Source organism: Rhea americana, unplaced genomic scaffold (genome assembly GCF_003343005.1).
Source record: "Rhea americana isolate MKP2758 unplaced genomic scaffold, rheAme1 scaffold_248, whole genome shotgun sequence".
Classification (NCBI taxonomy): Eukaryota; Metazoa; Chordata; class Aves; order Rheiformes; family Rheidae; genus Rhea; species Rhea americana.
The window spans coordinates 996,126-1,012,329 of record NW_028186366.1 but is presented as its reverse complement, the minus strand read 5'-3'; the positions used below and the strand labels follow the sequence as shown (position 1 = coordinate 1,012,329).

The window sequence follows — 16,204 nt, the reverse complement described above, 5'->3', positions numbered from 1 at the left end:
CTAGGAATTGAAAACGCTATTATTTTTGGCATCCTGCATGTTAGAAAAGAACTGCCATGTCAGACATCTGGTCTTTCAAATTAATAGATTGTAATTTGTAATTTTTTAATAGAAACAAATGTAAGTAGTGGAAACTACAGCCACTCTTCAGCTCATCTCTTCCATCTCTCATTTTTTACTCAACAGAGATGTTTATCTCAGCCACTGGTATTTAACAGGCAGTGAATAGGTTTACTCTTCCATGATTTGGAAGTTTTAATCGTATTTTAAAACAAGAAAAAATGGATAAAACTTAATTTTTAAAAGTTCTCCTTTTTGGGAAGTTCTCTTACAGTAATAATGTCATAATAATGCAGACAAATCTACCTACTATGCTGCTGCAGTGATAAAGCACTCCAAAAATGTGCAGGTGTTAGGCAAAGGGAAGAAAAGGGGAAAAATTCCTTTTCTTTCTGCTAAGGTCAGTGGGAAGCATGTCATTTCTTATGAAGTACCTCTGTAAATAGGGCTACTGGCTCTAAAGTAACATTGACCCTTTAAAAGGACTTTAAAATAACTATTTAATTTGAATATATGAAAATATCACAGTAATATTCTCCACAAAAGATCTGAATCTGCCTGGTATACATAGGGTATTTTACGTACAAGTGTAAGCAACAAAGTGAAAACCTAGGATATAGTGCATTGAGGAATGCCAGTCCTCTACTGGTAAGATGATTTTTGTGCACTCTTAAACAAGTAAGACTAAAGCTGGTTACTTTAATAAAGACAAAAAGAGTGCACCTATTAAGTTTCATATATATTTCAAATAGTACCTGCTGTACATATATCTCTTATGTATAACATTATGTAGGTGAAATATAGGCAACCAAAAGATAAGAGGCTGAGGCAAAGAAGACGATGCAATACAGTTTCTTCACTTTATCCTTAAAATAAGTAGTTATTTTGTATTTTATTCTGTTTTCTCTTTTTTCTTTCTTTTTAAATCTTCAAAGTTATGGAATGACTGATATTAATCCTTGGAATGTTTCTATCTCTGTATTTTGGTGAAAATTTAAGTATTTCTTTTTTCATACTACTTGCAGCATCTATGCTCTGATAAATATATCTGAGTGCGTATTATTTTGTTCTGTCTCTGTTTTTTTTTTGTTTAGATTCAGCTGTCACAGATGAAGAACAAGGCAACAGTGAATCTACCTCTTTCCTACAGGAAACCTTAAGAGAAGATGTTGGCTCTGGTGTTACTGTTTTGCCAGGAGTGAGCAAAGCGAAGGTCTGTGCAATGAGTTTATCATTTGTCTTCTCATTTTGTCTCAGAAGCAGGAAAATATGTGAACTTTAAAGTGCTTTTCTCAGCTGATGCCTTGACCTTGTCTAACCTAGCAGCATGCTTGCACAGAAGTCACTTTTTACATTCCTGAGATTTCCTCACATGACATGAGATCGAAACACACACGCTGTGCAAATGTTTGGGTGTGCCATTTCTGGTTGAAGAACCAGAAATCTATGACCTCAGTACAACCACTGAGACTGGCTTGAGATTTTTGAATGGCAAAATAGATTTGTTTTCTGATTTTTCCATCACTTTTATTTTGCATCAAAGAATGCAAGTAAGAAAGAAAATAAACAGTGTAAGTTCCCATCACAAAAGCCTACACCTTTTCTTCCCTAAAAGCAGCCATCTTTATGTAACTCCTAGTAATTGCCTTACAGTCCTTCATGTCCTGCTTTATTCTCAATACATTATTCCTTAGCATATAAACAGATTTAAAATGACATCTTCTCAAGTGCTCAAACTAGTGCTTCTGTATAAAGCATCAAGTGCTTTTTTGACTGATTCTTTATCATATGAATCCAAACAGAAAACCGATACCAATATGCACTAAACTCTGGAGGAATCAATGTCTAAAATGTGTATCACGGGCTTATCTTTCAAATGCCTCCCAACTAATCTGAAAACCTGTAGTGCATGAAGATGACCCCTTTATAACACCAACCATCCTTSTCAACTTCAGACCCCAAAACAAGAGGTTGATCCTATAGTCCCTGTCTTGGCAAGGCAATGACTGGGTGGGTGGCACAGGGAAATTGTCTGGGACTCTAGTTATTTCTTTAAGAAAAAGGTTTGTGCTGCTTAACAGCTGCATATGTTAATACCTGGAGATGCAAGATTCATAGAAAGTAACTGGTCGCTTTCCTGACAGTCAAAATAAAATGATATTGTGACTAACAAAATATTAATACTGAACAACCTTTTTACTCATAGAAGGCTTTATAAAGGACCAAGTGTAAGGCAAGTCAGTAGAGTCCTTTGGGGTCCTTGTGTTACTCATGTCCTGGTCAGAGCAATCACATGAATGGATGTTGTTCACAGCTGTGCCTAGCTTCTTCAGAGGCTAGTACTTTTAAAAGTACTCTAGAGGAGGGGATATTGGGAAGGATCTCAGATGCTGGAGGTGCTTTGATTTATGTGTTCGAACAGAAATGTCAGAATCCCTCCTGAGCGAAAAAGAGATGCTGGAAAGCATGTGTGCCAGCATCAGTTGGGCTGGATATTATTGAACTGAAGAGGCTCTAACAGAGACACACTGTAATTTAACTGCCAATTCCATACAAAACTGAGAATAATCACATTTTTCAAAATCATTTTTTTATCAAACCAATTATAAAATCAGATTCTCCTTTTGGTTAGAATCCTTTGGGCCTGGCTCCTAGCAAGACAGAGAAATTAAAAACAAATGCAGGGTTCAATACTGTCTCTGCTCTAAGGTTCACATGATGCTGAGAAAAATGGCAGCCCTTTTGATCTCCTAAATAGAGAACTATTCCAGCCCGAATGACTGCTAGTACTGGAAACGCCAAATTGGGGTTTTCAAACCTCAGTATGGCCATGCCATATGTAACAGTCTCTGATGTGATGCTGGGCTTTGAAAGATACTGTACTTATTGAACTTGTAAGGTAATATGTAATGTGAATTTTTATGTGATTCTGCAAATTAAAGTTATGTGCCCTTGGCCTGGAGTCCTGTGAGTTGAAAAGGGTATTTCAGGCTCAAGCGACTCAAATAYTTGCCAAACTTCCATGTTGACATATTACAAAATAATCATCTAGTATAACCTTTTTGTTAATCAGCATTCCAGATTCTGCATCCACTGCATTTTTTTCTAACCAGAAAATAAATAATATCCTTTCTTTGTGATTCTTATCCCCAAAGCTCATTCTTCATATTGCTTGAAATGACTGTAGGTTACCGCTGGTTCTCTCTGCCAGAAAATGTACAGCCTCACAAATGATAGAACTGTTACTTTAAGGTTATACATTATGTATTTTATTCCAATGTTTATTATTGCTTCTTATGGAGTCTTCTAGCATTTCTGTGTTTATTGTGGAGAATACTAACAAATGATGCAACATTAGATTTAGAATAGGAGCTGAGATACAAGAGGCTTCAGTATTTTCTGAAGGACTTCCAAATACGATTTCTCTAACATTTTCATGCTGATATTTACTTTTCTTTCAAGTAGCAGTTTTAATGATAGGATATAGTATTGTTCCACAACCTATTGTTCAGTTTGGAGCTATTTATCATATATAAAAATTCAGTCTTGATTTAAGGAGTGAGACACAAAGAGTTTCTTAAATCTGTTGTGACAGGTAGTTTTGCCAGATGTAGTCATCTGTACAAATGGTTCTAGAACTTGTTCCAATTTCTTCATCCTTTTTTCTACATAGACACTCAAGATGCTTGTACAATATGCTAATGAACACTCTTCTATAAAATTCCAAAAAAAACCTGTTTACTGTGATAAAGCTTTGCCTCTGTCAGTGCATAGCAGAAGTGGCCCCATCTTCTGGAGCTTTGCATTGTACCAGTTCTTCACTCTGCCAGTTACACAGCCTGTCATCCAATTAATATGGGCCACAGTGCTTTGGCACGACATTTCTCTGCATTATGTAGAACTCAAATGCCCCTAAGGAAACATTGCTAAAGGCAAATCAATAGCATTGCTCTTATCAACCACATCTAACAAAGAAAATTCTGACTGTTTGTCAAACAAAACCAGTATGTATTCACTCTTCAGTTTTGTACTGATAACATCCTGTATCAACTATTCTGTGATCTCACACAGATTATGATCTTACCCACAACTTAGTTAACTCAGTTCTCACCCAACTTTTTTCCTTTTTTAATCTCTGGTCTTTGGGAACTTCCCTGGTAACAAAATCCAGCACTGGTGATTCACAAAGCTCTTTAAAAAATTAGCTAACAACTTTACTGATAAATGTCATTCAGCCAGCTTTAAAATGTTTGAATAATTACTATATTACATCTCTCCTAATTACATTAGCTACTGATGGAACAGAGATTATCTCATTGCTGTTGAAAAAGTGAATAAATCCTGACACCTTTCTCAAAATACAGAACAAAAATTGATCAGATGTTCTGTGTGTTCTGCAATTTTGATTTTAATTTTTTATCTGTATTAGCATCTGTGCTTCATGATTGGAAGAGTTTAGTTTGTTCCTGCGGGGTTATTCCTTTTATAGTTCTTACTGTCTGCTGGCCAAATATTGATAAGGGGTGGTTAGTAATTTTTTGTTCTTGCTTATATTTTTATCCTTTGTTATCAGCTTTCTCATTTTATCTTCTGTTACTTTCCCTTTTAACCAAATTGCATATTTAATCCTTTCTTTTAACCAAGTTGTAACTTGGTAACCTTTTTTTGCTAGAGTTGTAGCTCTTAGGGGAATCTGCTAAAGCATGCCTAAATATCTCTTTTAACTTTCACAATTTTCTTCCATACAGACTGAATTTAAGAAATTATTCTTTTTCAGATGTGGTTACATACATTATTGATTGACACTGTGTTCTATTTGTATGAATATGAAATTAGGTCATAGTCTTTCACATCTAGGTAACTACCTCTCTTTTCAGCTCAGTGAGCAATTTATTTGCTCACTGCCAGAAAGATTTCTAAAACAGATTGCCTTTGTTGAATGCAATATATTGTTTGTGCAGTGCCTAACAGGGCTGCGAGTGTGTTGGAGACTAGAGGTTTCAGGGAAAAAAAAGGAAAAAAGGAAATGAAAAATAGGGAAATTAATRCAATATATTTTTTATATTTTGCTTACTCAGGACCAGAAAGATCAGAAAAGAGAGAATGGGCCTACAGGAAGGCCAGGAGTAGAAGAGATGCAGGAAAAATATCAAGGACCTCCTGGACCTCCAGGAAAACCTGGCCAAGATGGTCAGCCTGTGAGTGTTGTGTGGCTATTGAAAGGATGTGTGTATTTTTGAAAGGGCAATAATCATTCATTACACCCATCTAAAGGACTGAAACTCCACGGCCCTGCATACTATCACCAGTTATACTTTCTCCAAGATGGGTTGTTAGCCCCATAAAATCAAGTTAGGAGTGTCACKTCTGTTTCGCACGTGTCAATGATTATAGAAGGGCCCAATAAGAGAGAATCCACAGAAAGCCTAAGGCAAACTCCTGATAAGGCAACATTTCAAATTCTCTAGTTCTTRCCACTTGGACAAAGAGAAGAACACGGAGTCATAAAATCATGTTAATTGAAAGGGAACTCTAAATGTCTCCATTTCAACTTCCCATTCAAAGAAAGACCATCCTCAACACCAGATCAGGTCAACTATGCCTTTGTCTAGCCCTTTGGTCCAGTTTTGTCTTGAAAATTTTCTGAAAACAGAAATTCCACAGACTGTCTGGGCAACCTGTTGCATTGCTCTACCACCCTCCTAGTGGTCATGTTTGAGCATGTTCAAAGCTCCCTACCCTTAGTGGCGTCTGGATGTCCAGAATGTTTTATATTTCCTATCCTTCTTGATCAAGAATACAAGCTGCATCCAATTAAACGGAGGTGCAAAACAGATCCCATTGTAATATAATATTTTTTCCCAGTTCTGCTCAATTTGTTCCCAGTTTTGTCATGGCTTGATACATTAAGCTTTTTTCTCCTGTTTTCTTTCTTCTTCTTCTTCTTTTTTTTTTTTTTTTTTTTTTTTTTTTTTTTTTTTTTTTTTTTTGAATGTTTTATTTTAGGGCATTCCTGGTAAAAGTGGGTTACCAGTAAGTACCTTTTCATAAATATTTTGGTTAACTGAACTAAAAAATACAGTATCTTTTATCAGAGACTCAGCTAAGTTTAAGCTTAAGCAGTTGCATGCTTTCTCTGTGCGCTTTCTTGATAGGTAGCTCTGGTGTTGTAGTTAACAGAGCTCATCTGTTAAACTCCCTCAGGCTGCCAAACTCTGAGGAGCACTCAGATTTGTAAGAGAAATTTGTGATTTCCCATTTGCAAAGAAAATAAGAGGCGTGACCTATCATAAGCAGCTCTACAATGAGTCCGGCACCAGCAGGGAAGATGTTTTTCTGTTTTATTTGCAGAGAGAAACTGCAAAAAGAAGGCACACTCGGGCTTTTTCCAGAGCGAACTGCTTCGTTGACCCTCAACAGGGGCATGCTCCCATGATACCTGCCTCTAACATCACCGATATTAAYTCTCCACACGATTCTCTCTCTTCAGCTCTTATGCAGAACCTGGCCTGTGCCACCTGCCCCTTCTGTCCACTCCTAATTGTCACTATGGCTTCCATACTGGAAAAGCAACCTTTCCTTACCTGCTGCTGTCACTTTCTGCATCTTTCCCCCTCCTAAGACCTTCCTATCCAGAGGCTATCATCATTACCAGGTCTGCGCTTCCTTTTATATATCTCCATGCACCACTGCTACAAACTTCCTGKCCATTCCTGCCCCCTGCAAGAGAGCCTCAAATTAAACTGGTATATTTTAAAATATTAAAAAAATAAATCAAGGATCAGGGGATTCATTATTAATTCAGCTCATGCATGAATGCTGTCTGCACACACTGATGGGATTCTTCAAATGTACAAAGGTGTCAAGGCCAAAACAATTATTTTTTCTGCTAGGAAAATAAAGAGACAGCACTTCAAAGTAACCTGTAGGTATGTTTGTATTGTCTCTATAGTTCCCTATAAAGCAAACAGTACTATCTTCTGTCACATAAACTTTGTCATAATCTTGTGAAATCAACTATTGTTCAGCATTGTTTATAGATATGATGAGCAGTTGAAGTCCAGTCTTGCACATACCTGTGCTGCTTTACTATCAGATTGATGGGGCTTTACTGAAAATGGCTATAAGTTTGATACCAGTAACTGCCTAATAAAAAATAATAGGAGAAAAAAGTCTTACAGATGCATTTTTATGCATAATAAGTTTGTATAGTCAATCTTTAAAATGAGCACAATAGTAAGATTTGAGCAGCAGAGTCCACAAAATGCCATTAAGTAAAATAAATTTGAGATTCATTTGTCTTCTGAGTCTTTTTCAGTGTTCTAATTGAATTCATAAATAGCATCACTTTATAATAGCGCTAACTTTAAAGTCAGTAACAGATTTCTAACCTGTGATCAAGACTGTCTAGAAAGAGTATATGCATATTATGTATGGATAAGATGAACATATATAGAAAAGTTATTTGGGATTAATTTGACTACTGGAGTTTAGAACAGAAAATGAGACCAAATGCTATGTAATACCAAACATCCCATGTCAAATACATGTCCTTAGGAAGCATCTGACTCAGTAGGAAACAAATCTGTTCATGTTGGTCAGGGCAAGATTTCAGGAGAAGCTGGAAACAGGCTAATGTAAGTAGCATGATTTGTTGTACTCAGAGCAGTAGTTTGCAGTAGTATATTACCGGTATATCTTATTGCTCTCTTCTCTGTTGTCTTCAGTATGAAATTAAAAACAGAGTTTTTCCAGATGTCCATTTTCTCATAATTTAAAAGTCATTAGGGAAAAGGCAGAATTCTAGTTTGAAATCTTCTGCTGTTAGCAAATTTAGCAACTGTGGAATAAATGAGGACTTTCTGGCCTCTTAGATACATATATGGCTAAGAGAAAATTTGAAAAGGGCTTTTCACAGACAGCTGTCACTTTTTGTTCTAAGGGAATATAGTTTTCAAATCATCAGTGCTGGATGGTCCATCCAGTTGGCATCCTATCAAATCTAAACACAGCCTGCCAAGCATTTCCATCCACATCCTCCAAGCAGGCTTCACTGCTGCTTTGATGTGGGAAGAGAGGATGTGGTGAGAGATGCATTTTGTGCACTATCATCAGCTGCTTAGAGCTGTAAATTGCTGCTCTTACTTCCATGTCTCCTCCCATTGCATCTAAGCAAGTGCTTAAAATCTAGCACTGTTACATCCAGCTTCTGTTACTAAATGTGGGGTCTGTCTGACCTATGAAAAAGATCATGTCTAATTTTAAAATATATATTTTTTTTAGGGAAAAAAAGGACTTCAGGGGTTGCCAGGGCTGAAAGGAAAAGCAGGCCTGAAAGGAGAAAAGGTAGGTGTTCTGTTAAGTTTCCAGTGATCAGTCAGACATCATTTATGCTTGACATGCATTAATTTGGTACACTCAGAGAAAAAAAATCAATAAATAATAGGGAAGCACAGGAAGAATTTAAACATCCTTCTGTTCACTCATGCATCTGCATAAAGGCCAGTCATAACAGACCAATCAGGATATTTCAAGAAAATGGAAAATTTAGGCAATGGGAAAAGCTGAGATTTCAGAGAAGAGCTGTTAAATATATGTAACACAATAAAGAAAAGCCAATTGTTATGTATAACTGCACAATTTACTCTGCTGGCTAAGTGATTTAACAGTGCCATTTTGATCATATCAATCTAAGGAAGTGAACACAACTAAAATATGAAGTAACAATGAAATCTGAGATAACAACTTGAATCTCTTCTGAGCTGAAGTGAGCTATAATAGATTAATCTGTCATTAAAGCACATGTTCCACACAAGACTGGCATTCAGCCAGTTAGTCCTAGGAACAAATTAATCCATTTGTTTGAACTAGTTACCAAAGCAGTTCATAAATTCACAAAGCATATACCATATAAAGCTCATGTATTCAATTCAAAAGAGGCCAGAATCATTTAAAAGGTAAAATTCATTTCCAGTATATTTCATTTCCAGGTCATTGAGCTGCCTGAAGAACTACTATAGCCCCTCTGTCAGAGGCTTAATTTTCCCTATAGTATTTGTCAACCACACAGCAAAAGAGCAGAAAAATATGGCCTAAATTTTGTTTCACAGTCAGCTTTCCAACTTTATAGGAAATCTGCACTTGCAGACATCAGTCATTTCCAGGACACTTGGTACCGACATTAACTCAAGATAGGATGCTCAGTCTATAGCAAGACTGCTTTGCATTAGAACAAAACAGGAGAAGGTTTCAAGATAGGGATGTTTACATTTCTTCTACTTAAGAGCAAAGGGAAGAAACAGCAGGAGAAGCGTTGTTGTGCAATTSCTTCAGCTACAGATATTGTTAGCAACCATTGTGTCCTCCAGAAACAAGCACTACATCTACATTGACAAATGAAACCTGCCTAGGGACTAACTGAATTGCTGATACTGCTTTCTTACTAGCATGCTCCATGACAGCATTTTAGCTTTGAAAGCACATGGCTGAAAGGAGGCCCAGGCCCAAGTGTTACATACTACGAACAAAACCAATCTGCTCCAGCCGACCTCAGGACCAAAGAATGGTCCCTAACCTTATTTTGTTCAGCAGAACAGACATGATTAAGGACAATATTTTGGCAGGATAAGAGGCAGTTTATCCCTAGTGAGCTGACAGATCTGGGAGCAAAAGATTCCTGTAATCAATTCCTGACTATATATGGCTACTTTAGTCAAGCTGTCTTAAACTTTATCTCCCATTTTTTAAATTGGGCTAATACTTTCAAGGAATACTTCAAAGCAGTACTTTGAAAATAATTTAGTGGATGTGTGCAAAGCACTGTTTTACAAGTGCTGAAAATCCTGGTGATATGTTGAAAAACACTAAGGAACACTGACAGCTTCATCTGCTGAGCTTTTTCCTGGGTGGATTTTAGCTAGATCCAATTCCTACAGCAGAAAGTGGGAAGGAGAAGAAAACACTGCTTTGTTCTTCTTTTACATATGTGGGATAATTTTTTAATTTTTGTCCAGAAAATCATATCATGATCCCAAACAGTGTGACTTCTTGAGATCTATTCTGTTGGCAAGCTGAACAAAATTTAAATAATTTATCTATACACAAAACATATTCACACCAGCTATGTTCTCTAAAGACAGCCAGAATGTTTTCAGCATAATAATATTCATAATTCTAGGAACAGTAACAGGATCTACCTGCCTGTTTCTGGCTCTTCTCACTGAGGATGAAAAGCTGGAAATTAATATAGTGCCACATGCAGTGAAAGGTGGGGAGCTGGCTATCCTTGGTTTATCATTTTTTTCACTGTAGTCTTTGTTCAGTGCAAGATACAGTCATGAGATGCTTCTTGGGAACGCATATAATCAGTGCTTTCTAGACATGACTGTGATCTCGATGTAAAAACTAGGAATTTTTTCTTCCTTTAATACATGCAACACAGGAAAAACTGCACAAAAACAAGCACAAAGTCCTGACAGGAGCTAATGTAATGATCACTGAAAAAAGCAAAGAATCTATTAAAGCAAATAAACAGCATCTGTAAAAGAGCATGCTGACAGACAGTGAAAATAGCCCCAGATTAATTAAACACACTCCCTGTGAATATGACTGAAGAATCACTATAGGAACCATTTGACAAAGCCACAGGGAACGAAGAAATGAATGAATACATTTATCTAATGAATTCTGGAATGCAAAGAGCCTTCTGACCGAAAGGCAGGTGAAAATCTGTGTTTCCTACACGTGACCAAATATATTAATTTAGAGAATGTAATTAAAATGCTTGTGTGAGTGGAAAGAGATGTAATCCCAGATAATGGATTGGCAAGACTGAGGGTAAAGCACAGATCCCTAGAGTCAGTAACCTCTCTGTGGCCTCCAGCCCCTTAAGAAAGTTTTGTGTCAGTTGGGCTGGTTTCCCTCCTCCTTCTGCAATCTGGGAGGCAGATCACCTCCAATAGCTCTGCAGACTCAGGTGGGTGSGCCTTCCCACTCGGGAAGGCTAAAGAAGCTCCAGTATAGAGCAAAGAGTTACTAGCTCCTCCCTTCTCTAAAAATATACATCTGCCCTGAAACTAGGAATGCCATGTGAGCAGGCTGTCCAAAATTCACACTGAGAAACTCCTCAGAACTGTGAACTGGAGTTATTGAATGCCAAAAYGAAGAAATGTGAGACAGTCAAGGAGGGAGAGGTGGGGACTATATCCAGCTCTCTTGATATTCCACTGTCTGATATACCAGGTAAAAAGCAAGTGGAATACTTCACTTTTAGATACATACACAGCATTAAAAAAAAAAAAAAGAGGGCCAAGTATTCAGTGAAAATAATGTGTATGTCAAGCAAACATGGTATTTCGCATTGTTTGTATTTATGATACCAGATACCATTGGCCTTGTGTTTTGGGGGTGCAGAGACAAATCCTTCCAAAAGGGTCTGAACACAGTGGCCAAATCTGGCTTAATGAATTCTCTAGAAAAAGAGGTGCAAATTGTTGAGAATTTAAAGGTATATTATAAAATGCTTTCATCTTTGGACTCCAAATGTTGAGTCACAACCTCAGCTCTTGAGCTGAGTGAGGTAAAGTTGGAGTTGAGCAGAAATTTTGATACAATTCATAAATATCTTAAGCAGGTGAGAGGTACTCTAAGCAATGCCAGAGAAGAAGAGATTGTAGTAATTATGAGAAAAAAAATGACAATCGGTACTTTTGCTGTCTTGGCACTAGATAAAGGTCAATACCTAGAAAAATAAGCATTAAATGTTGGTTTCAGAAAAAGTATCACAGCTAGAGTAATAACATTAAGAAAGGTATCTATTAACTACCACTGTCTGACCATATTATTTATTTATTTGCTTGTTTATTTATTAATGGCATATTATATCCACTAAAAATGTGTGATACACAGTAAAATGTAGTTCATGAAAAAAATATGTAATGTCTAATACTGTTGATGCATCCTGAACACTCATGTATTCATTAGAGATTTTAGAAGGAAAAAGTCCTTCCTTTGCCAATGCAGAGAACATTTTTCTTAGGAGCTTGTTTTAAAAATGAACAATTTTAACTCTGTTCATAGCATYTAGGCAGACATTTTTGTTGCTTCTTGCATCTACAAGCTCCACAAAGACTGCAGCTAATTCTGAAAAACCCTGCTATGGTGGAACAATAACTTGATGTCATGAAACCCTTGCTGATTCATATTCATTCCTGTCTTAGGGTGATCCTGGTGAGGGATTTCCAGGACTCCCTGGACTACCAGGACCCCCAGGACCATTTGCTCCTTCCAGAGGAGTTGTGAGTATTGGAGGGCTCTTTCAAAGTTTGGCTTGCCACAAAGAAAGATAAAGCTAAATAGATTTTACCTGGAAAGTAACTTGCTTGCCACAGAGATCACCACATTTTCTAAAACACTCAAGCAGAAATAAAAATAAATGTCTAGGTTAAGTGTGTGCAGCATATTCTAATCTACATAAAGACAAATATTCACATTTTTAAAAGCAAGTCTCTGTGCTTACTCTCCTGTGCAAAAGCAAGAGTACATGGAAGAACAAGAGACAAAAATTTCATCAAAAGGCATTATAACTGAATTATTCATTTCTTCCCCACCCTGAACAGGGGAATGGTTTGACAGTTACTTATGTTTGCTATCATTAAATATTGCAACACATACTAGTGTGATGACAGTGTTCATATTTTGCATGCTCAGTATACTGAAATTGTAAAAGAAAATATTTCAGATGCATCTCTGCCTTGTACATGGGCTTCTCCCACTGTTTCCACGAGGAGACACATGTATGCAGCCATAGAAAAAGCTTCATATAGCTTTTCAATTCATGTCACTGGAATTGATTTTACAGATAGATAGATATGGTTTCCACTGACACCAGTTGCAGTCCTGTGACTTTAAAATAAAGCTATTTGTCATACTCAGTATTCTGAGTATTTCACAAATAGTCTGTAGCATATTCCAGAGAGAAAAACTGATGCTGTACCGAGGGCTGCCAAATTATGTCCATCTGTTTCTATAGCACAAAATTGAGTAACATTGCTATGAAGGGCTGCTTGAATTTACCTCACCAGGATATGATACACCTGCCATGCCTCTTTTCACACTCTGAGTAAATGTAATGCTGAGCACCTGGTCCTGCACCACTTTTTTCTTTTTTTATTGTCCATGGGAGTAAGCCTTTAAGCCTTTTATTCACAGGTGAAGTAAAAGAAATCTCAGTGCAACCAGGAAATGCACCAGTGACTCTTGAGCTTTTGAAACTACAGATGACGCAGATACTAGCTCTCTGTGTACTTCGAGCTGTAGTTTGTAAAGCATATGCAGCTATGAAATTCATCAGGGATTTGCAATGGGAAGCATCTGTAATTAATTGCCTTTTGTATGAATTAACATTATTTCATTTTAAATGTGGTAGAACTCACACATATAGAAAAGTACTATTTCAGCTGCCAAGGACTGTTGGACATCTTGGTTTATTCTTTTTATTTTTTTTAATTATGAGTTCTATAAAACTTTTATAGTACTTTTAAGTTCTGTAATTAAAAAAATAGCCAGCTGGATTTCATTTCACTTTCCTTTTATTATTCAGGCCAATAGTGGCAAATTTTCCATGAAAAAGATTTTTTTTAGAATCTTAAAAAATACTTTTGTAGCATCTATGCTGATTAAACCTTACACTAGATATATTCCATGTATTTCTGTATATGTTCCATAATATGAAATATGGCTTGAATCTAAGCTGAAGAAATTTGGGTCCATGAAATTGTCTTGTAGATGAGTACAGTCGGACTGTGATGCAAAAACAAATAGTATTTTCATAATTAAATATTTTAGAAAATGCTTTAATATATTATTTTCTCTTTTTAAAATATCTCTTCAGATCTCAGCTGTAGGAATGTCACAATCTGGTTTTTGAACTAGAGGGCACATTGAAGGAAATAATGTGGGATGAAGGGAACTAGTTGTTAGGTATGCATTTTATGATCTCCTCAATGGTGACAGGTATCTTTCTAAAGCTAAAATCTGTTTGATATATTATTCCTGTGATGTCCACAGTCACAATGGCACCTACATCCTGCAGAATTACTGTCACTGCACTAGTAAAGCGTCTGCAGGTAAATGTGGAGCTCAGTATCTACACAACAGTCTTATGAAACTCATCAAAAATCTGATTGAAATGCTCTTGTTGCCTTAGACTCATAAGATATTAGTTGAAATTCAAAGGTGTCTTTTATTTCACTAGCAACATTCTGCTGCAAGGATGCTGATGATAATGGCATTTGCAGTAACTGACAAGAGATGTTTTCATTTCTTGTCTTTGGAAGCAATATTTTAAAATTAAATTCTACTAATTTCAGAGTATACTGGAACCTGAAGAATCAGGTTCTGGAGACCTTGATGGAGAGACTGAGATTTTAAGTGTAAGTATACGTTGATATTTATTTCTCATTAGCATAATAAAGAGCTTTATTTTACTCATCCAGGTTGTAAAAGATCTATTTTCATTGACAGTAATATGATTTTACAGTGCAAATCATGTCACTTTATAGAACATGCTTAATTCACAGCATTCAGAAATTCCTTGCAGGGAATTGGAGTTTCATTCTAAGATTTGAAAAAATGATTTGAGCTATTATATGAAGAAAGCCAAAGAGAAAAGCCCAGTAGAAGTATATCTTTTTCTCTCAGCTCTCTGCCACAATTGCAGTGTATTAGGGAAAGGTGTAAATGCATGTAGGGTGTGAGAAAGAAGAGGACAACAACAAAATAATGCCAAGAGGACTTTTCTAAAAGAGAAGATGCTTTTAACCTGATTCCGAGAAGGCAGTAAAGATGACAGAGATGGGAATGATAGTATTCATTGCTTATTTTAATTTGGAGAACCTGTTCTTAAAAAAAAAAAAAAAAAAAAAAAAAAAAAAAAAAAAAAAAAAAAAGGTATGGCTATATGAAATACTTCACACTGAACCTTCTGTTGTTGATCCATTTTGATGGACATTTGCACTTTCTTGTATCCTTGCCTTTGTGAAGAAATGTAACATTGTCATATCAAGGCTAGATAGCAGAGAGAGATTCAGCTAAAGTTATGTTCCTACATGAATTACTGTGTATCAACAGACATGGGATGTCAAGAAGGGGTGTTAATCCCAGGTAAAACTCAAGCCTCAGGCTGTTGACACACACTTGGCTACATGTTAAGCTGGGACAACCAAAGCAGTTGCTGCTTTGGATGTTTCCTTCATCCTTCTCCTGGAGATGGCCACCTCAGCTTCAGAAAGAACTTGTATAGCTTCTGCATCAGCTGAACCACTAAAACCAGCATTCAGGAAATTCAGCATCAATTTCAGTTCATTTCAGTAGGCTGTACTGTAAAATGCAGCAGTTAGAGCTGATTCACAGTCTGTTCAATTGTGTTTGGGATCAACAGGCTCCAGGAATAGGGCAGTACAAGTGGGAGGATATGCATTGCTTTAATATTTTAGCTTAATCTGTCTCTCTCAGCATTATGTGTCAACACCTCAAATAAGCTTTATTTTATGAATTGAAATGGTGCATTGGACTTGTGCTTCCCCTTTGCAGAAGGATGTCGTATTTTGAGAGCCAGTACCTGAATGGGCAGGTACTGGCTTAATAATGGACTATCTAGCTAGTTTTTCTCTTCTTGCTTCTGAGCAGCTATGGGGCAAAGGAAACATTTGGGAGACAGAAGGGTTCTACTTAGTTTTTGCTGGAATATTTTTCCAGAGCAGAGGCTATTTTTCCTTATATGTATCCTGCACAGAACAATGCAGAGTGCCTTTCCTGGGCAAAAATACATCAGTTAAGTAGAACTTGCTGCCAGATACACTTTGGAATTATCTTGTCTGTTTTTTCTTGTACTTCAGCCAATTCTGCCTCTTGTTATCTGTGGACAACCAGCCAGACCAAGCTTTGCCTATTTCCTATTGCAAATTCAAATAGTAAACTATGAAATATCTATTTCCGATCATTGTCAAATAACATAATTTTCTGTCTAAAGAACCAGTCAGAAACAAAATGAATGAGAGGAAATATTATACTTAAGGAGAACTGTTAGAAAAATGAGAAACCAAGTAGAAGAAGATGAAGAAACATAAATGTGAAGGCTTTTACA

The 16,204-nt window shown here is 36.6% G+C and overlaps 1 protein-coding gene across 3 annotated transcripts in view; it reads left to right on the top strand.

Moving 5' to 3' along the window:
* The window catches only part of COL15A1 (collagen type XV alpha 1 chain), a 155,924-nt gene that overhangs the window by 65,523 nt on the left and 74,197 nt on the right, over positions 1 to 16,204 (top strand). For 2 of the 3 annotated variants that reach the window (XM_085306828.1, XM_085306827.1), the window contains exons 7-12: positions 1,155 to 1,273; positions 5,139 to 5,258; positions 6,067 to 6,093; positions 8,344 to 8,406; positions 12,279 to 12,356; positions 14,430 to 14,492. In XM_085306828.1, the coding sequence (XP_085162954.1) occupies positions 1,155 to 1,273; positions 5,139 to 5,258; positions 6,067 to 6,093; positions 8,344 to 8,406; positions 12,279 to 12,356; positions 14,430 to 14,492 (470 nt within the window). The remainder of the gene's footprint in view (positions 1 to 1,154; positions 1,274 to 5,138; positions 5,259 to 6,066; positions 6,094 to 8,343; positions 8,407 to 12,278; positions 12,357 to 14,429; positions 14,493 to 16,204) is intronic. The other variant, XM_085306829.1, reaches the window with a different exon arrangement.